Source organism: Lampetra planeri, chromosome 35 (genome assembly GCF_965212315.1).
Source record: "Lampetra planeri chromosome 35, kcLamPlan1.2.h2, whole genome shotgun sequence".
Taxonomy (NCBI): Eukaryota; Metazoa; Chordata; class Hyperoartia; order Petromyzontiformes; family Petromyzontidae; genus Lampetra; species Lampetra planeri.
In genome coordinates this window covers 10,879,416-10,900,532 of record NC_136141.1, presented here as the reverse complement: position 1 = coordinate 10,900,532, position 21,117 = coordinate 10,879,416, and the positions used below count along the sequence as shown (strand labels likewise).

General features: G+C 49.5%; 1 protein-coding gene across 5 annotated transcripts in view; it reads left to right on the top strand.

Annotated features, from left to right (window-relative positions):
• The window catches only part of SUZ12 (SUZ12 polycomb repressive complex 2 subunit), a 52,375-nt gene that overhangs the window by 19,576 nt on the left and 11,682 nt on the right, over nt 1-21,117 (top strand). For all 5 annotated transcript variants that reach the window (XM_078611202.1, XM_078611203.1, XM_078611206.1 and 2 more), the window contains 9 exons: nt 1,150-1,221; nt 3,142-3,194; nt 3,772-3,863; nt 9,175-9,427; nt 10,448-10,550; nt 12,653-12,758; nt 15,207-15,402; nt 16,792-16,880; nt 18,070-18,213. In XM_078611202.1, coding sequence (XP_078467328.1) covers nt 1,150-1,221; nt 3,142-3,194; nt 3,772-3,863; nt 9,175-9,427; nt 10,448-10,550; nt 12,653-12,758; nt 15,207-15,402; nt 16,792-16,880; nt 18,070-18,213 — 1,108 coding nt within the window. The remainder of the gene's footprint in view (nt 1-1,149; nt 1,222-3,141; nt 3,195-3,771; nt 3,864-9,174; nt 9,428-10,447; nt 10,551-12,652; nt 12,759-15,206; nt 15,403-16,791; nt 16,881-18,069; nt 18,214-21,117) is intronic.

Genomic DNA, 21,117 nt, shown 5'->3' with positions numbered 1-21,117 from the left:
CATGATTATTAATGAGGGGCGGGTCCATATGGAGGACGTAACCTGTTCATGATTATTAATGAGGGGGGGGGGGGCTGGTCGACGTGGAGTGACGTCACGCGCGTTACACACTGACATTCTTGGGTAAATATATTAGTAAATACCCCAATGAAGTCCTCATTGCTTATGCAAAAGAAATATGGTAGATCATCGGTTATCCGGCGGCTTCGGGGAGAAGGGGGCGCCGGATAAAAAAAAAATCAACGAATAATCACATTTAAAATAGCTTATTTTTGCATAACATATTTTTCGGTGTTTTGTATGTTTTTAGTATTTAAAATTTGTTTACTATATGAAATTGGCATAAATAAACTTACGAATACACAAAAATAAATATCCCAATGTAAAAAGTTACCGAATTTACTGTGTACCGTACTTACCACTCTAATCTCGAAGACTCGGTATCATGGGCTGATATACGTAGGACTACAACAACTCTCTTGTTTCAACAACTTGTGTTTTACGATCGCCAGACTGATGCGAACGCCGAATTACACGCACTTCAGGCTGGATGGCCCCGAATCGTTTCTGTTTTTATTACTGTCGTTATTACTCATGAAAATGTATATTCGTGTTTAAATTGAAAAATGATATAATGTACTGTATATAATATTTGACATTGAAATCAAGCATAGCTACTTTTTTTGTCACGCAAACGGTGCCGATCACCGGACTGGTTACAGCCTTTGGAGCAGCTTTAACGGTTTCACCGGATCGGCCCGGGACCGCCGGATAATGTTGGAAGCAGTCAGATAATCGATGATCAACTGTAATGCTGTTGGGAATGCATCCCCATATATACAATGGTATAATGAACCCTTTTAGCACGGATTCGATGAATGTTCACGTCTCCAGGAACGCATCTTGAGTACTAAGCGAGGTCTGCTTGTGAGCCAAGTTAAACACGGTTTACGTTCACATGACGAAATGCCTTTTGTGTTTTTCTGTCTCTGCTTGCTAGCTTCATCTTTTCCACATGAGGGTGGCAGCGCGAAATGCACGTTCAACGCTGGACCGATCGGTTGTTCTCTGCCGACAGATGTCGCTGCTGGTTTTCTGCTGCTCACCCTGACCCCTCTCCGCCCCGCGTGCCCCTCTGTCCCTGTGCAGGAAAGTTTTCAAGTTGGATGAAATGCTGTCTCGGGTCGAAGATCAAATGAAGGGGGACCCCAGCGCTCCAAGGTGGGTGTATGGCTGCGCCGAGTGTCCCCGTGGCATGTAGGTGTGTGGAGCGAGCTGCCACGGGGCGCCTCGCGGCCCTGGTAAACGGCAGGGCAGCAACCGTATCCATAATATAGGTTTTTGGGTCAGATCGCGTTATTTATAAATGTGTTGTAACCCTCCACCACCCGACACGGCCAAACAGTAAAAAATGTGTCAAGTTTTCAAAGGACAAATTAATTTACTTCTTTAGCCCACCGGTGTGCTGAAGAGAGAATCAACAGCATTTTAAAATTTGAGTACGACGTTTCGCTGATGATTACAATCAGCTTCATCGGGCAAGAATGGTGAAGCTCTCCTGTTACTTCCGGTCTTAAATAGAGCAGCATCAGGGTGACGTCATTATTTAATTCAATTCAATCCAATCTGATGCAGTGATTCGAGGCAATGAGGGGGAGGGTATTGTAATTATATAGATTGGTAATCATTCAATTGTTATTCATTGGTATTTGTTTCCCTTATAAGGAATTGTAATTGTATTTATTTGATAATACGCTTCCAGGCCGCACTAAGCTTGTAGCTGTCAGAGCGATTGAAATTATTTCTGTTTCTCTCAATTTTGATAACGTTGAAGTGTTGTGTAAAACTAATTATTATTGGCCAAGAATCCATTGAAATTGAGAGAAACAGAAATAATTTCAATCGCTCTGACAGCTACAGGCTTAGTGCGGCCTGGAAGCGTATTATAAAATAAATACAATTACAATTCCTTATAAGGGAAACAAATACCAATGAATAACATTTGAATGATTACCAATCTATATAATTACAATACCCTCTCCCTCCTTGCCTCGAATCATTGCACCAGATTGAATTAATTATTTTTATAATTAAAAGTTTTTATTATTTATGTAAAAGCTTTAAATGTAAATGTTTCTATTTAAAAACATCAGGGAATGTAACATTGTAAAACATTAACTCCCTTGCACACACGAGGGGGTACGATACGAAGGGAGAGTGATAGGCGTAGTTCGAGGCTTTAGGCATAGCTGTTGGCTTTAGGGCGCTGTGAGTAAAATTTGAATTTAAAAGTTTTAATTATAAAATTTGAATTTAAAAGTTTTAATTAAAAGCTATCTCAGGGAATTATAAGGGAATGTTACACTTGTTTAGCCAGGAAAGCCTCATTAATTTAAATGTTTTAATTAAAAGCTATCTGAGGGAATTATAAGGGAATGTTACACTTGTTTAGCCAGGAAAGCGTCACTGAGTCTAAAGGTTTTTGTAGGGTCATGCCAAGTGTTTGCAGTAGGGGGCGATGTTGCTACACGGTCGGACGGACGGTCGGACGGACGGACGGACGGACGATATAATCTATTGTAGGCTGGTCCACTTCGTTCCTACCAGTAAAACCTATATTATGAATAATATTGGTCGCAAAAGCCTACGTGTTATAGCAACCGTATCGGTTTCCTCAAGGGCAGTGGGTGGGTGGGAGGGTCCTACTCTGGCACACACGCCTGGTGCCCATTGTCTGAAGCAAAGCAGCATAATTTAATATCGCGCCGATCACGCTTTTACACGTGACCCAGGGTTTGTTATCGTGAGCGTTGGGGGCCACGTTAACCTTGTTTTTGAGATCCACCTACCGTCGCCGCAGAGCGGCCAATTGCACGTGAGCTACCTTTGTGACGACTGTGCTGTTGTCGAGCGCAGCTCACTCTCCATTGGCTACGGTGCTCTGGGGGGGGGGGGGTGGGGCTCTGCTTGTGAGGTTGTGGTGGGTGTAAGTGGATGTTTTGTAATAGATACATTTACGGTGTTCTGAAGATATTGGATTTTCTATAGAATAGGAAAGCAGTTGTTTTGCCCATTTATTTTAATTATCGTTATTATGACACCTATTAAACTGAGGTTTGTTACCTGTGTTTGTTTTTGTAGCACACAATCGGGACATTTGCAGCTAAACTTCACTGGATTTTTCCACACGAGTGGTAAGTTGGAGTATTTTTTTAATAACTGGAAAATTATATGGAATTTCTTCCATCACAATTGATTTGCTATGAATTTTTCCACCTTCACACACTACACAGACAAATGCCTGTCCACATGGCCCATCCGCCGAAGGCCTTAATTTTATCAAACACTCAGTGGGGGGGTGGTTTATAAGCCTGTCTTGGCATGTGCAGTGTGTGCTGTGTACCACGTGAAATAAAATGGAGGTGTTTCGTGTCATTAAGTCCACTAGTTGTCGTAGCGGCGAGGGCAAACGGAGAGAGTAGGAGCTGCACGTGCATCCCGCACATCCGATTAGCACTGTTGGCTACATATGGTGGGAAAGAAGTTCAATATACATACACAAACATACGTACAACATACACACGTACAAACTGAAATCGAATGGTCGCAGCCCCCTCGACTCTGTCCGTGCAGTCGAGCGTCGAGGGAAGGAGGCTTTCTGTAAGAGTAGACTTAGGGCGCTGAGCATGCGCCTTGTTGAGGAGGCGAGGGCTCTCGTGTGGCCGTGTTGTTGAGTGTTTGAGTGATGAGGGCCTTGCCTGCTGTTTGCAGGCACAGAAAAGGCAACGCAAAACTCTGAGAACGAACAGAACTCGGCAATACTGGAGGTGCTCCTCGTCAAAGTGTGCCACAAGAAACGCAAGGTGTGGCCCCCCCCCCCATTGTTGCACGTCACCACGAGTCACCGCTCGTGAATCTCTCGTGGCCGTCGGCTCGCCGCGGCCGTGCACGCCTCCGCTGCGTGCGTGCGCACGTTCGCAGAGCGGAAAAACTGAGATATCGCGTACCGAACTCGGGTCGCCCTCTCACATCCCCGCCACCGCGCTACCCATGGCTTAAAACCCTCAGCCAGTGCAAGTCACTGTCCCTACCTCCAAACTAAACTTTAACGAAATGAACTGTAATATATCCACCGTTTTTGGTACGGCACCTTGAGATGTTGTCGCGTTCATACGCTTTATAAATCTAACATCGTTTCTGCTAACCATGACGCGACTACAGACGGTAAGCCCGAGCCTTGGGCCGAAAGTAAGGAAATTCGTACGGAAATCATGGGCATGAGGAGCTTCATAAATCGATTGCACGCATGTCCCTGTTCGTTTTTCACCAAGTTTTGTGTGCATGTTGAATAAGCAGCCATATTCAGGTGGAGTTTCCGTCACTATTCACGTTTGGACGAGCTGCTCACCCTAGCCTAAGCCCCAACAGCGGTGCCACGCTGGGCTTCGCAAGCTCACTGCCGTCGTTCACGCAGCAGACCAGCCTGCTCCGAACCGGCTGCCACCTCGCCATCACTTTGTCTCGGAAGCAGCTTAACATGTGATATTTAAACCGTCACTGTTAGTCGCGTTTTCTTATTTTTTAAACCGTTTAAAGCAAATGTGACTGCTACGTCGGCGTGAGAGCCGCCCCGGCTCGTGAGTGTTGGCAGCAAGCTGGCCACGCTCCAGCGAGTGCGGATTCGTCCACCGCGCTGTATATTATAGGCCCGACTTAGTTTGCCGAAACCAGCGTGGCAATCTGCACATTTTCCCTCCGCTCTGCATTTTACTTGTTAATTGCGCGTTGACCTAAACGGTCATTTGTTCGATATTTATTCCGGATTATCTGCTCGGACTTGGGGGTACAAGATAAAAAAAAAACTCTCGGTGAATTGTGATAATATTCTTGGTCCTTTCGGTCAAGTCACGTTTTCTATTTACGTGACTTTATCGAAAGAACCAAGAATATGAATTTCTGCAGTCACAAAAGTTTAAAGTCTGAATTGTGATCATTTTCAAACGTTGGCGGCACCGCCGCCGGGGACGGTAGCATCTCTCGCTCAGCAGTGCAGTTGTCAACACGTTTGGCGTGCCAAGTCGCACGGTTTTGGATGCAGGCGCAGCGCTGCGAGGTGAGGCCCTGGGTGTTCAGAACGAGGCCCCAGGTCTGCTGCGTGGGCGACAGCGGTGAACACGTGTGTGGTGTGTGTGCGTGCATGCGAATCCCAGCACTTTTTAATGTGAACAGTGTCGAATGCTGGTGTTGTTTGTGCCGTGAGCGAGCTTTTACTCACTATAATGCTGCTAAATATTCATGTTTTCCCCTGGTTAGGCTCACTTTGAAGAGAGCACCTGCAGTGTCTTTTGCTTTGCTCTTAGTGCAAAGAAAGGTTTAAAAAATATCAGCACCTTGCAGGTTCCGCGTTACCCAATTGAGATTTGGTGAGCGTGGCTTTTTCATGCTCCCCAGAAGGTGATGCTGCTGGGTGTTAGCGAATTGCCTGACCCCGGGCACACGCAGTGTCGGACAATGAGAGACGCGTGGATCGGGCAGCCCCGTGTGTGCACCGATTGTGCCAGTGTTTTTTTTTATATATACAATCGGGAGGGATTTATGTTTCCAAGCCTCGTGAAAAGCGCCATTGTCCCACGGTATGTGGCAGACGCAGCATAAAGAATTTGTCAGTTGTCTCACCGCTCTAGTGAGCGCGGTGTTCGTCACTGGTGGCTGTGAGTCAGAGGTGGAAATTCTAATATTTCTATGGCGAAGATGAGTCTTGCCATGGGAAACCCACAGTTAATATCCCTCAAAGTGGCGCTTGTTTTAGCAACTCGGTGAGGATGATTGGCTGTGTTTGTCTCGGAGCAACATATGAGCTTATCTGCCATTTGATTGTGTTCGTGTTCAGTGCTTTTCACATTTACTTACATTGCATTGATTTACAGGTAACAGAATGAGTAAAACCTCAGTACTAAATGTTAAAGCTGTCACTATCTAACTTGACGCGAGTGCTTTTTTTGTCTGAACCAATTAATTTTGTAACGATGCAGACGGCAGTTGGGTTGCGCGTGTGTGTGAGACGTCGGTAGTCGTGGTTCCGTGGCTTCGGATGTCTGCGGTGATCCCAGCTCTCATTGAATTTGCTGCCACGTACAACACCAATACCTCCCAGGGCCCAAACCTGGCCAAGGTCCCGTCCACATACAGCCCTTTTGTCAGTTGACTGCTGAATAGGGGGTTGGGGAGTGTTGGGGCGCGGCATCCTCTCTTCGCGTGGGTCGTGGGGTAGTTTGACCGTACTTCACGATGCCGGTCACTGCTCATTGGTGTTATTTAATTCAAGGTGAGCAATAGCTGATTACTACACAGTCACTCACACAAAGCCTACAAATCCTCATTTAACTGTTACTTGAGGGGTTAAATTAACCTCACGTGTGTCTCAAGTGAAGCGTGTAATCTTGAAGATAATCAGGTTGAATTACTTGAAAAGAAATACCAAACACGTGATTATGTTGCGCTGCCTCCAATACACTTTGAATAACCTGTAATCGGGCACCCATTACTTTTCAAAATGAACCCTCCCAACCTGTGCACGTGAGCTCGTATGCGAGGAACACCGCTCCACACCCAGCGCGGGTGGGGGACGTTAGATGGTAAAGCAGTGTTGACGGTTTTAGGTCGCTTGCCAGCTGCGAGATGAGATATGTGCCCGGCCGAAGAAGTCGTGTACAGAACTAGAGGAGGGGGCCGTGTGGGGAGGGGGGTTTCTGAGCAGTGGAGGCGTTGCTGTTGCTGGAATCGCCGCCTGGCATGGGGACCGCGTTTGCGGAGCCGTCCCACCGCTTGTTTCGCAGCTACCCGTGAACCATGATGTCACACGAAAGCTGCCACCCACGCGTGACGCCGTGCGGCCTTCTCAACGGGCTCGCTCGTGGCGAGCGCACGAGCTTTTTAGCTCATGGCGTCAGGTCTTCTTCTGATTTTACATTTTAGCCTTGCGCGTAAAGCGCCCGTTTGGCAGGCGTTTACATCGGCGGTACGTCATTGCTGCGCTGACGTTTCGATTCTCCATGTGTTTCTGGTAGCGTTTTCTCGCCGCGTCTTAGACGTTAGCGGGGCGACAGAAGCAGCCTGTGCCCCACGCTGAGCCGCGAGGCGGAGGCACCAGCGGAGCGCTCGCATTGACGCTGGTGCTCGGGCCGACGGAGCGAGGCGCTGCCACAAGCCACGCCTGTTGTAGCGATCGTTAAGCAGCAGCTTTCCCATCTCGGAATCGGAGTCAGAATGTTTATTTATCCTGGAGAAATTCGATGAGCTGTGAAGCTCTTCTTTCACAGATGTCCAGTTAGGGGCGAGTCAGAAAGTTACAACAACTGTTGTGACAGAGTTACAACGGCAGCTGTGATCGTACCGCATGTTTGCGCGAAATGCCGAGAAAGCTCACGTTTTCGGTTAAGAGCGCTTCTTCAGAGAGGGGGAGTTACAAGATGTTTGCCGTTTCTCTCTGGCAAGATGCTATCAACCGTTGTGTTTTTGGTCCTACACCGCTGCCACTAAGTTTTATTTCTGGCTGTGATCGCTGCTTGGAATGTAACGGGGATTTAAAAGTATATATTTTTGCAAGTGTGTGTTCAGAGAATAAGTGTATTACACAAGCAAGGGACAAGCCTAAGAGCCTTGCACAAAGCAGCGTTGTGGTTAAACATGTGTTTACAATTTCCTGACGGCGCAGGTGCGCGCATGGCCGTTACTTTATCCGTCTTGTGTTTGCCTTTTTGGTGGGGTTCAATTTCTCGCCGAATATTTTTCTGGGTCACTGGTTGACCAGAGTGGGTGGCACGTGATTCTGTAATAGCAACAGCCCGAAACGAGAGATAAAATACTCGATGTGGACAGGCCAGGCTGAAATTGAAACCCTGCCCCTTTTACGACTGTGCGGTGGCAGCGTGTAGCACAGCGAGTTGAGACGATTTCCCGGACGGGGATTTGACCTGCGGGGGGGGGGACCACTGTGTTTATTTTTCACCGCGGGCTGAAATTTGGCGGTAAAGTTTTACTCGCTCACCCATTTCATTGCCGCTGGGTCGCCGCTAAATGAGATAATAAAACGACTCTTTTACATCCTGTGAGATCATTTTTTTTAATGCATGCAAATCGGCGAGCCTCGTCGTAATTGCTTACGGGTCTGCTGTGCTCGTTTATTTGGAATGCAAAACTTTGTGAATCTTTTAATTGTCATTGTAACTCAAGACGCTGTGAAAAATAGGGCAGGTACATGAGATAAGGGACAGGAGACAGAGTTTTGTACATGGGTGAGTGACTATAGGAGCTATTCCCGGCACCTCCGATGATCACGGTTGGCTACGTCCAGTGCGAAAGAAGTTGTACATTATACATGAATACAATGGAACAGGTGCAATTATAATATAATATGGGTTAGGTTCAGGGTAGGGAGAAAAATGTATCATACGGGGAAAAGAAAAGGAACATTGGGAAGGAGTGGGCGGTACCAATGAGTAGGCATACCTCTCAACCCATACGTTTTACCCGTATTCTTGTACAGGGAAATTGTTTTTACAGGTCCATACAGCGTACGTACAGCCATTTCAATACGGGCAAAATAAATTGTCTTTGTTTCCCCCTTGTGATGGGACTTTGTAGGATAAACGTTGAGATTTATAAGGGCACGGCGTGACCAATACGGTCTGAATTGGTCTGTAATATGGTAAGGCACTGATAAGGGATTGACAGGTATGAGTAGGGGAGGAGTTCCCGCTGATGGGGGCAGGAGAGGAGGAGCGTGACCTCTCTTTGAGGCAAGGTTGATTTGGAGGTGTCGAACAGAGACCTTGGTTGCTGGGAAATATGAAACGATGCATTAATTTGCCGAATAACGGAGGTTCTTGGGCGATCCGTGGATTCCTATTGCATTCGTATTGCGTGAGAAGCAATTGAGATTTGTACGTTTTGTGTTCGATTGCCACGTGTCCCCTCTCCGCCACCAGAGGCATTACATTCACCACAGTGTAAAAAGCACAAAATTATTTATTTAATCACATCACGACCATGAATCGTGACGAAAAAATTGCAAAGGCCGGCGATTTGTGGCGCAACTAAGCGCCTGGTGAAATCAATAATCGCAACATGCTTGTGTGCCCGTGTGCGTGCGTTTCTGTGCTCTTCTTGGCGCAGGATGTGAGCTGCCCTATCAAGCAAGTGCCTCTGGGTAAAAAGCAGGTGCCTTTGAACCCACCGGTGGTGGGCGGAGCCAGCAAGGCAGGGGCAGGGGCGGGCTGCCCCTCCCTCTCCATCCCCCATGGGGAGTTCCAGCCAGGGAATCCGCATCTCGTCAAGTCCTACTCGCTGCTGTTCCGCATCTACCGGCCACTCGGGCGCGAGGGTCAGGGGGCTGCCGGCTTGGCTCGCGATGCCGACGAGAATCTGGGTGCGTCCGAGGCTATTTATTTTAATTAAAATGTTTAACTCTTTTCCCCCTCCCCACCCCCCCCCCCCCCAGTTGTATCCCCATTGTGCTATCCGCGTCACGTCATGAGACCAAGAATCCATTCCCAACTCTTGCAGAGCGGTGCAATCGTTCGTCTGGGTGTCATGCGGATTTCGTGGGCAGCGGTAATGTAGTGGTTATCGCACTGAGGTGACTGATGTTAGCTCGTCGCTGTAATCAGTGATGAATATCTGAACTGGTCCTGGGCCTCCCCTAGGTGGCAGACATCAGCACTCGGAAGATAAAGGTGGCTGGGTGTGGTGCTGACCAGCCACCACCTCGTGTGCCGTACCGGACTCCATCTGTGCTCGCTAACAGCACTTTCCCCAACAGTCTGTTCAAGGCTATACGGGAGCTCTTAGTCTTTGACCATATTTCACCACGCTTGTTGGTGTGGGCTGGTGCAAGCGTTGATCAGAGATGTGGGAGCATCGATCATCATCAGCCGTGATCCATCCACTGCTGGATGACAGCCTTTCCTCGCCCCCGCCGCCTCTCAAGAATATGTGATGCAACAATCCATCCATAGTACCGATGTACAATGATGGACTCTGCTGCACTGTCCACAGCTGTGCTCGGCGTAGCACCATGCAAGGCCTGGCTGCTCGCGTTTCATATCAAGGATCGCACCCATATTCCACGGTCCCAATGCGAGCGGGTGTATTCACGTAACACTTCGGTCGGCGTGGCAGTGTCCAAGTGTGACTGTATGTGAATAACGGATCTCGCCATACACTAGGTTTACCATGTGATGGGCCGCGTCGTGCGTCGCACCATCGCGGTGTGACCGCTTGGCTGTGTGGGCGGCCATGTGCTGCACCCACTGCTCAGCTTCCCGTGAGTCCGCTCGCTCACCGCTTGCAGGAATGGTGTGTCACGACACCCCCCCGCCCGGGAACTTACGCGCAGGAAACTAACATCCCCCCGTTGCCGCGTCCCCCCCACCACCCACCACCGCAGACGTCACGGACGACATTCCCAGCAAGCGGAGGCGCAGCTCGTGCCACCGGGAGGACACGGAGAAGGTGTACACTTCGGAGCTCACGGTGTTCGATAAAAACAGGTCACTGTCCTCGGACAACGCGCCACAACACTTGTGTAGCGACGAAAGGATGAGAATAGTTGTGTACAAATTGGCGCCCGCTCGCGCCTTTCTCATGGCGCCGGGCTCTTGTGAAGGAAGGCGGCGCTGTGTTTCACACATGGACGTAGTCTGGCAGCAGAGAACAATGTTGCTATGTCTTAATGCCAATTGAGTAATTTGTGGACGATCTTGGACCATGACGCCCGGCACAAAATGTCTATTCGTTTCGAATGACGTCAACGGGATATTTTAACGTCCTCCGTGAAACAGATGGCGCGTGTTTGCGTGGTTAATTCAGCCGCAATAATAACCAGGGCGGCCGCCAGGTTACCCGCGAATGTCGGCAACCAGCGGCGCACGCTGGGCCACGTCACTGCTCCAAAAACGAAATGTGGGCCACGTTTAGCAATGAGACTTGCCGCGAGTGTAGATATTTCAATTATGTGTGTTAATTTTTCGTCGCAAGACTAGGCTGCATAGTAGATCACAGTACAGCGAGTAGGTTCCTGGAACATATATACAGGTAGTGCCCAACTTACAAATGCCCGACTTATGAACCAGCTTCCAAGCAAATTCGCAATTGAAAACTGAACCGCCGAATTATTTTGTTCGGAGGAGTGATCCTCCGCGAGAAGTAACAAGTTTATCAATGCTTCCCTTTTTGTTGAACTGTCAGACATTTCACGACACTGACCGTATGGGGATTTAAATCCAGTGCGTTGTGTTACGACTTACAAACGGGTCTCAGGAGCGAATTTGGTTCGTATGCCGAGGACTGCCCGTGGACATTTCCAAGCGTGCTTCTCTCATGCGTGGGTAGGTTTTTGTTCCTGTTCCTGCGTTCTCGTGCACGCGCGGCTATACTCGGTGTGGGGATGCTGCCTTCCTGGAGAAGAGCGTTTAAACTTGCATGAGGCTTAGGGGAGAGTTAACAGGAAGTGTTTAAACGTGCACGGAGCGGTGCTCGTTTCCAATGGGGTGGCCCTGAGCCCGTGGGCGAAACAGAATCAATGGGGTGGCCCTGAGCCCGTGGGCGAAACAGAATCGATACAATGTTTCACGGTTCTGCCGTACAGCTCTGCGATGTGTTTTTGGGTTGAACTTCATTGTTGTCCGGCTTGATGTCTTGACATTTCGTTGCAAGCACGTGGAACGAAATGTCGGACAATGAGTGCATGTTGTAACTGGAAAGCACGTAGGAAAGGATGCATAATTACTTCCCTTCAAAGTCGCACGTGTCTGACCTCAGAGGAGCCGGCCTTTTAACCATCAGTGGAAATTCCGCATGTTCACAGTGGGGGTGAATGTTGGCGAAATGTTAACCACTTTGCCTGGTATACAGGAGGTCGTGGGTTCGATCCCGACCCTGACGTCTGCTCTATATTTGGAGATCGCGTGTACTCCCCGTGGTCGCGTTCATTTTTCTCCGGGTTCTCTCCGGGTTTTCCTTCCACATTTATAAACAACGTGCGTCTATAGACTATTTGGCTGCTGTAAATTTCCACGTGATAAGCCACTTCGTTGAGCTATCATTTGTGGCCAGGTCGCTTCTGAAAAAGAGCTCTATAGCTCAGTGGGCATTACCTGGTAAGAAAATAAGTGAATAGTGTTATAATCACCGTACCTCCAATTGGCACGATTGGCTATGTACGGTGTGACAAAAGTTCAACATACAAACATATGTACCATGCTTGTGAGTGACGCGTGTGTTCGCACGTGTGTGTGGGGAGCAGTAGTGTAGTGTAGCAGTTAACATGCTGCACTACAAACCTGCCGACCCGAGTTTGATTCCCGTTCACGGCCAACACCAGTGACGATTATCTGAACGGGTCGTGGGCCTCTCCTAGATCGACTGCCTCAAATGAGTACCTCGTGCGGTGTGTAAACATCGCCACTAGTGAGACAAAAGCACCCAGGCGTGGCGTTGGGCACCCCACCCCCTCGCTCGTGTGCCATACCTCCTTCGTAGGTGCTCGCTAAGTGCACTTGCCCCAACAGTCTGTTACAGGCTATACGGGGCATCTTTGTCTTTGTGCGTGGACTGACCGGCGTCACGTGTGTGTGTGCGCGCCCGCGAGCAGACGGTGCCAGCTGCTGGACGGCGAGTACGAGGTGGCCATGCAGGAGCTGGAGGACTGCCACATCAGCAAAAAGAGGGCGACGTGGGAGACCTTCCTGGAGGGCAAGGTGGGGCCATGGCGGATACCGTGTCGGTCACCTACTACCCGGCCCCCGCTTTATTAGGTCTGACACATTTTATCAGCACCATCCTGCGGTGTCCGATGGCTCAAGTAAAGTTCAGTCCCAGCCAACGCTTGGCCCTCCCCCGCCCCCACCGCCATATTTCGTTTCCATCCTCGCGCGAATTGTGAAACCCGTTTTTTGTTTGCTTCGTCGGCACTTGCGGGAAACTGTGGCGGTCGCTGTCAAGGACGCTGCGTCTCACGACGCTGCGATCGCAGCTGTGGCCGGGCCTTGCCGTCACGACACGCGCTTCTCGTGTCTCGCCTCTGTAAGCCGACTCACTGCGGGCCCACCGAGGTGTTCGGTTCACTTTTCATCACGGTGATTGCACGCAATCATAGCAATTAGGCGTTGCACAACAAACCCTTCGCGCTCCTATTACTAATATTAGCCACGACTTTGAACACCTTTTGAACTTCGAATTGTGGGCGGGAAATGTTCGATACGTCAACAAGATTTCCCCCCACTTGTTCCGCAAAGTCGCGTTTTTGTAGCAGAGCGAGGATGGCGTGCGGCCACAAAGCTTTTACGCCGACGAACCGTGGGCCCGGTGGCGATCGTCGTCGCTGGGTGGCGTGAGGGTGCCAGTTCTCAATCCGTGGTGTGCGTACCCCGGGGGGGGGCATTTTCAGGGCACGCGGAGCATGCCTCGGGGGGGGGGGGGGGAGGGGGGGTGGTGCGCAAGGCATCTCTCCGTCGTGATTCACGTAGCGTCAGTGGGCACACGGCGATTCCGGTCACGTGGGGGGGGGGGGGTTTCACTCAAGCGGTGCTTTGGTACGTTGCGCATATTTAGTTAGCGTTACTACGTTATGAAGCGCAAACTAAACGTTGCGGGCGTTGGTTACTTGTGCATGCTATTGTAATTTCACGAATGTAATTAATCACCTTGTATGACGGTAAGGGGTACGCGGACAGTAGCTCGGGCTGGTGATGGGAAACACGACGAGCAGAAGGTTGGGGATCGGCTGGTGGTTTCGAGAATGGGACCGTTTGACCTTCGCACACCACGATCTCCAGGCGGGCAAGGTGCCTTGTCAACAAGGCAACCGTTGGTGCCGGACTTCCACGGCTGCCCCGTCTTGCACTGATCGCTGGGTCACGTCTCCCCACCCCCCGTAGCCACTCGCACGCCCGTCGCGTTTGCTCGCTTCGTTTCGCCACCGCGCGTGTTCTTATCTGTGTGCGTTTACGCGTGTGTTTACGCGTATACTGTTGGGACCTATGCGGTGGGGGAGACGGGGTAAATTTCGGCGTTGACTCTTCGGAAGGGGGGTGGGGGGGGTGGTTGGCAGAGGGGGTGGTTGGCAGCGAGGGTGGAGAGCGGGGAGTCATGATCGAACTCTTCCCACAACGCGCCGTGAACCCGCGTCTTTGTGGCCCAAGCTGCAAATGGCCAAGTGAAATTTCTACGCGGACTTCCGCCCCTGACCATTACGGCGCCGCGGAGGGCGCTCGTATCATGCACGCGCGACGCTTGCCCCCGAAGCTGCACCCACAAGACGGTGTCCGGCTAACGACAATCAAAGCAGGGGAGCAATATGACAAAAAAAAGGATCTGTGTCCCGCGATCAGAACTGCCGCGTGGAACGTTCTGGCGCTCGCAAAACCCGGCTACCCAGAAGCCGTCGTGCGAGAAAGAGTCAAAACTGTGCACACACTTGTTCTTTCGAACAGGGCTTTTGACAGTGAGTGCCTCTGTTGGGCATTGGAGTGCTTCGATCGCGTATCTGACGAGATCGGAATGAGGCTGCGTGTTTTCCTCTCTCGTTTTCTTTGTCCAGCTGAAGTGTCAGAGGCTTCATCTCGACTTTCCTTTCCTCTGTTTAGCACCAGGCAGATGGTAGACTTTTGCTTCTCATAAGGAACCGTTGAATCAACTGTAACACATGCAGAGCTCAACTGGTTCGCTGATTATAGGATCGGTAAAACAAAACGGAATGCAGGCAGCTTTTAGTGAAGGAACCAAAAGCCCTCTAGACATAACTGCTTGTGCACAGCCTTGCGGTAAACTGGGGAACGCCGCTAAAGAGACACCGTAACCCGAGAGGTCTCAGCGCTGCTAGGGGCTAAATGGCTCTGAATGCATGATAATTAATGACCGTGCTGGCGAGTTACTTACGGTGAACGGCTTGGTGCGTTTTTGTTTTACATTGGAAACATTAATCCTCTCTCTGTCACTGTATGTATGAAAATGAGAAGTAACGAGATTGTTGAACTTCGAGAAAGTAAGTAGGAATCAATACCTCACCTTGACATTTTTCCTTCTCTGTGGTTTGTAACGCGAGGGTTACAAAGGAATTTACGCTTTTCCAGAGTGCATTTAAAATGGTCTCGTCTTCGGAAGGTAACTCCTCGCGCGGCCCCCCACCCGGTCCGTGCGCGCCGCAGAAGCTGCCACCGCTCGAGACGTTCACTCAGGGCCCCACGCTGCAGTTCACGCTGCGCTGGACCGGGGGTGCCATGGACAAGGCGTTCACTCCCAGCGCCAAGCCGCTCACTCCGCGCAACATTGTCGACCCCTCCGCGTCCGCCGATGGCCGCAACGCCACCACACAGAAGCCGGCCGCCCCCACCGGAACCTCAGGTGCGGGACGGACGCCGTTCCCCCGGCACTGCTGCGCCCTCCCTGAAGCTCCCTCACGCTCCCTGGCGCTCCCCGTGCTCCCCGACACCTGAACCCTGACCCCGTTTTGTTTGTCACTGAAACGTGTGGCGTGCAGTGGTTCACCGAGTCGGATGTTTAAATCCATTTGTACGTTCGCGATGCGCGAGTGGTAAGGTAAAAGATCCCCGTGACGTCATTCACAAAGTAGGCCCATCGTGTGTCGGCATCGTGGTCCAAATTTTCGCCAATTTGAAAATGACACCGTAAATTGCTTGGTTGGAATGTGCATGGCAGTCATCATCCCCCGCGTGTATTCACTTGGCAGGACCCTCCTGAGAAAGAGTCCTTAGACTTGGTGGCCCTTTCCTGCGTTAATGAGCATCATTCTCAACGCGTTTTAGATGAGGATTTTTTTAACCAGCGTCGTTTCCCAAACACAATGGCAGCAATGCGAAAGTATTCTGAAATAGATTTTCATATTGCCACCAATGTGAAACTAAAGACAATTTAGGAATATTCATTCAGCGAAGAACTGATTGTGACGTGAGATAAAAATGGTCGTTTGCAGCGTCCAATTGGGCATCATCAGTGTATGAATGGAGGTTAATGTTGAAGGCGGAAATTATTTTTACAAGTGGGAGGAGATGGAAGTGGACCTTTTCATGGTGGCGATGATGTCCATTGTGCAATTGTTACCGATTAGCTGGGGGGAGGTATGTCAGGTTTTGGGCAAGGGGCTTGAGGCCAGGATATTAACTCTTATTTCCTCAACCTTTTCAGAGAAGGCGCAGGTGGTGAGGTACTCACACCGAGCAGCAGGCAGGAGTAATGTAACAATGCCTAAGGGAGCGTGTGCGCTGTTAAAGAGGGGGGTGCTGGGCTGGACCGACACGGTGATTATGGTTGCAGAAGAGGAGACTGGTTTTGTTCTGTGTGCTCGCGGTACATACTGCTCCGTAATACTAAAAACTATAAACTTTTATTTTACCGGGTAAGGCCCTTTGAGCTCTGTAGCTCTTTTTCAGAAGCGACCTGGCCACATAATGATAGCTCAACGAAGTGGCTTATCATGTGAAAATGTATAGCAGCCAAATACTCTTAAACGCACGTTGATTCTAAATGCGGAGGGAGAAACCAGATGACCCGGAGAAAAGTCTACGCAATCAGGAGACCTTGCAGACTCCAAATATACGGGCGATCGGGATCAAACCCACAACCTCCATACCAACCGAGGTCGCAAACATCTCCCCCAGCCCTGCTAGCACCGTCTGCCTCGCCTCACACCAACTGCATCCCTTCCCCAACACGTGGCTAGCTGCCTCTTCCGTATTATCATTTTTTCTTTCTATCGTCGGCTTCTTTGTGCAGGAGTGAAGGACCAGCTGTCGTCCAGTGTCCAGGTGAAGAAGGAGCCGGGGCAAATGGAACCTCAGAAGAAGCTCAGAATATACTACCAGGTGCGCCCCGCTCGGTCGCTGTCTCACCCCCCTTTGAATGCGGCGTCGTTCCGTCACCGTCCTTCACCCGTCGTCGGCTGCTAATGCGGTCAGCGGTGCCATGGGCTGTTGGTGTCCGCCAATGTGCCATTCCCTTCCCGCTCAGGGTTTCGAGTGAGGCTCAAAGGACCTGTTTTGGAATACCCCGGCAATGAAATCGCAGTGCTGCGTGCATTGCCTCGTGGGAACGTCTGTAACGTAATGTCGGCCGTTGAGAGGAGGGGGCTTGGGAAAGGCACGGCGAAGGAAAGCGTGACGGTTTGGCGAGCGAGAATGATGACAGAGTAGTAGCCAAAGGAGTGAACTTTCCCGAGAGCGGGGTGTCCGCCGCAGAGATGAAATGGTGAAATCAAGTTCTGTGTAGGAGCTAAATGGAGTGTTCCCTCAAAAGACCTTTGAGAAAACGTAATGTCTGGGGGAGGCCTTCATGAAGCAGTGGATAGATCATGGATGATGATGAACATGTAGGCTGCTTTTATAGTGGAACGTAGGTGATATAAAATAAGTACCACTCTGTGGGACTGGTCCTGAGTTCACTGGCCACTGATGTTAGCCGTGACTGGAAATCAAACTTGGGTCGCTGGGTTGATCAGGGGGTCCGTGAAACACTGTGCCAACTGCTCCCTGTTCTACTATTTTTATTTTACCAGGTCAGGCCCACTGAGCTATTAGGCTCTTTTTTAGAAGCGACCTGGCCACAAATTATAGCTCAACGAAGTGGCTCATCGCGTGGAAAATTATAGCAGCCAAATACTCTGACAATGCACATTGATTCTAAATATGGATGGAAAAACCAGAGGACCCAAAGAAAAATCCACGCAAGCACAGGGAGTACATGCAAACTTCTAAAATATAGGCGTCAGGGTTTCTAATAGTGGAGGGGAAAACCGGAGGACCCTGAGAAAAATCCACGCAACAAAGGGGAGAGAGACACGCAAAGTCCAAATATACAGCAGGCATCAGGGTCGGGATGGAACCCACAACGTGTATACCATGCGAGGTAGTTAACATCTCGCCATGTTGCGATACCGGCAACACGATGCTCAGGATCCCGATTTCGGTGGAACTCGATGTTTGTCACCACGATGCTTCTCCTTTCGTTTCCTCTGCTAACCGACCCCTCCCCCACACCCCTCTTGGACCGTCGCAGTTTTTGTACAACAACAACCTGCGGCAGCAGACGGAGGCGCGCGACGACGTCCACTGCCCCTGGTGCACGCTCAACTGTGGCAAGCTCTACAGCCTGCTCAAGCACCTCAAGCTGTGCCACGGCCGATTCATCTTCAACTATGTGGTGACCACAGGGCCTAGCACTTGCAGTGTGACGCGGTCTCACGTCCGCCCTGGCGGCTGTGCTGCTATCGTTGTTTCCCTCACCCCCTCTTGATTTTATCCTCCTGTTCACAAGCGGCAGCTTCGTCTCGCGTGTGGGCCGACGGGTTAACGGCGGTGACAGTCTTAATTTTAGAACTTTCGTGACTGCAGGAATTATTATTTGTTTCTTTCGGTTAAGTCACGTCTAAAGATAAAATAATAAATTAAATTAAATAATAGAATACGACGTTTCGATTGCAACACAAGCAATCATCATCAGGTATAATGAAATAGCGACATAAAATCTAACCAGAAAACTATAGACAGACATATTAGCAGACAGATATCACCAAGATACATAGCGAGAGCAACACAGGTAACAGAGAGGGGTGATCGTCTCTGTGTGGTGGCCTTAAATAGACAGAGGGGGGGGCGGAGGCAGCGAGAGGGAGGAGGGTTAGAGAAAAAATTAGCATATCAATGAGTGGTCAACAGACGTGGTGCTGCGAATGCGATGGCACGGCAAGCAAGCCTGAAAATCCTTCTCCTGATTTTCAGGCTTGCTTGCCGTGCCATCGCATTCGCAGCACCACGTCTGTTGACCACTCATTGATATGCAAATTTTTTCTCTAACCCTCCTCCCTCTCGCTGCCTCCGCCCCCCCCTCTGTCTATTTAAGGCCACCACACAGAGACGATCACCCCTCTCTGTTACCTGTGGCGGTGACAGTGTCGTAAAGGTGGTTCGATCCTGCCGGGTGGCGGTCATCGAAGCGCGCGAGGTTGTAGAATATTTCGCCAGGCCGGACTTGGACGTCGGCTCGGACCGCGCGAGGCTGCCGCATGGACACGACTAATCTGAACGGACTCTCACTTGACCGCACTTCCATTAACCGCGCTTGATCAGACGCACGTATGCGCATGTCGTCGTTATCTTTAGAATCAACGTGCGTTTAATAAGAGTATTTGTTTTCTAGAAATATCCACATAAGGCACTTCGTTGAGCTATCATTGCTGGCCATGTCGCTTCTAAGAACGAGCTCTATAGCTCAGTGGGCCTTGCCTGGTAAAATGAAACATAGTTTAGTTTTGGTGCAGCGTGAAGGCGTTACAACCCCCCCCACCTACATCTCCCTTATCCCCAAACCACTCCACATTCTCCTCCCCTGCCCCCTCTGCAGCCTGTCTGACCTGTTTGTAAAGATCCGTAATTAAGTAATTAATTTCGAGCAGCTCGTCCAGTTCGTGTTGTTTATTGAGACTCTGCTGTTTTATAAATATACCTGTGCATGTGTAAGCGTATGTTTATTTCTTAGAATGGTTTTGTGATCATAGATGTATGATATGACAATGGGTTTTGCTGCACTGTGCCCACTGCTATGCAACACTTAGCCCTGCGACCTATAACAACTTGTTTATGCGTGGTGGTTGCCCATCCAAGCCCTATCCAGGCTTAACACTTGCTTAGTTTTGGGATTTGACGATGTTGGATGCATCATGGATGAATTTTACTGGGTATATTTTCATTTTATGAGTTGGCAATTTGATTGTAAGACCAGCAATGATTTTCTGGGTATATGAATAACTCGTGACTAAGATGAGAATTGTTGCTAGGAACATGGGCATGAAGTGATGTGCTCAGGGCTATCGGATTGCAGTTGAAAGGTTACAAGTAAAATTCTCGATACAATTAGTACCACTTTGAAGAACATCGCCAGGCATAATAATTTGTATTTATAGAGCACCTTTTCTTGCCATCAGATTACGAGGCCACTATGCACAAGTTAAGATGAAACAAATATTTAGAAAGACAAACTTCGTAAACGCACATGAAAAAATATTAATAAAACAGTAAATACTCACAATTTAACAATTTCCACTCATGGAAATTTACCTTAAGCCTTAATATAAAAGTTACCTGTGACGCCATCGGGCAGAGAGTTCCACAGTCGTGGAGCCTGAACACAGTCACCCTTCCTCCTGAGCTTTACCCTCACAATGTAGAGCAGTCGCAACCGTCTGGCATAGGAATATGGAATTTCCACCACTGCACCAGGGTTGCTAGTGGAGATGGGTGATTATCAATCCTCGTTTAAACAAGCGGGCAACTGCAGTATTTTAAACGTGTACAGTGGAACCCCTCTTAATGACGGTAATTGGTTCCACGAAATCGGACGTTACGAGATTTGGTCGTTAAGCGAGTATAGGAAATACACGTTAAAGGCTTAATTAGTTTCGATAGCATCGAAAGTTTCACTTTTTCATCCAAAAACGCACTTTGTAATGTTTAAGCAATGGATATTAATACATAAAGATAATAACAACATTATAGACGCATAATATTTAAAGAAACGCGGTTAATCAATGCATTAATTCATATTTACTTTACCTCCAAAAGCCCGTTGTTAACAGGGGAATGGTCGGTAAGTGAACCCATTGGGCTCTATGGAGGCAGTACACTACTATACACTACACTATACACTACACATTGGGCTCTATGGAGGCAGTACACTACACTACTATACACTACACAATATACTACACATTGGGCTCTATGGAGGCCTGTCGTTAAGCGATTAGTCGTTAACAGTGGTGGTCATTAGGAGGGGTTCTACTGTAATTGAGGAGCATGCGAGTGGGCGCGTGTCCGTGCGCGTAGCTGAATGTGTGTGCGCGTGCGCTTACTCTGTCCTCTTTTCACTTCTCCCCCATCTCTCTCCCGTCCCCCTCCCCCAGGAGCTTATTTTCTGAGCGTGGTTGGATGGCACTGCTGGTTGTTGTTATGGAAATGTGTGTATTCGGTGTTGCCCACGCCACTAGACCATGAGCACGCTCGGCGCTGGGCGGGCACAGTTGGGCACCAGGACATTGGAAGGACTTCATGG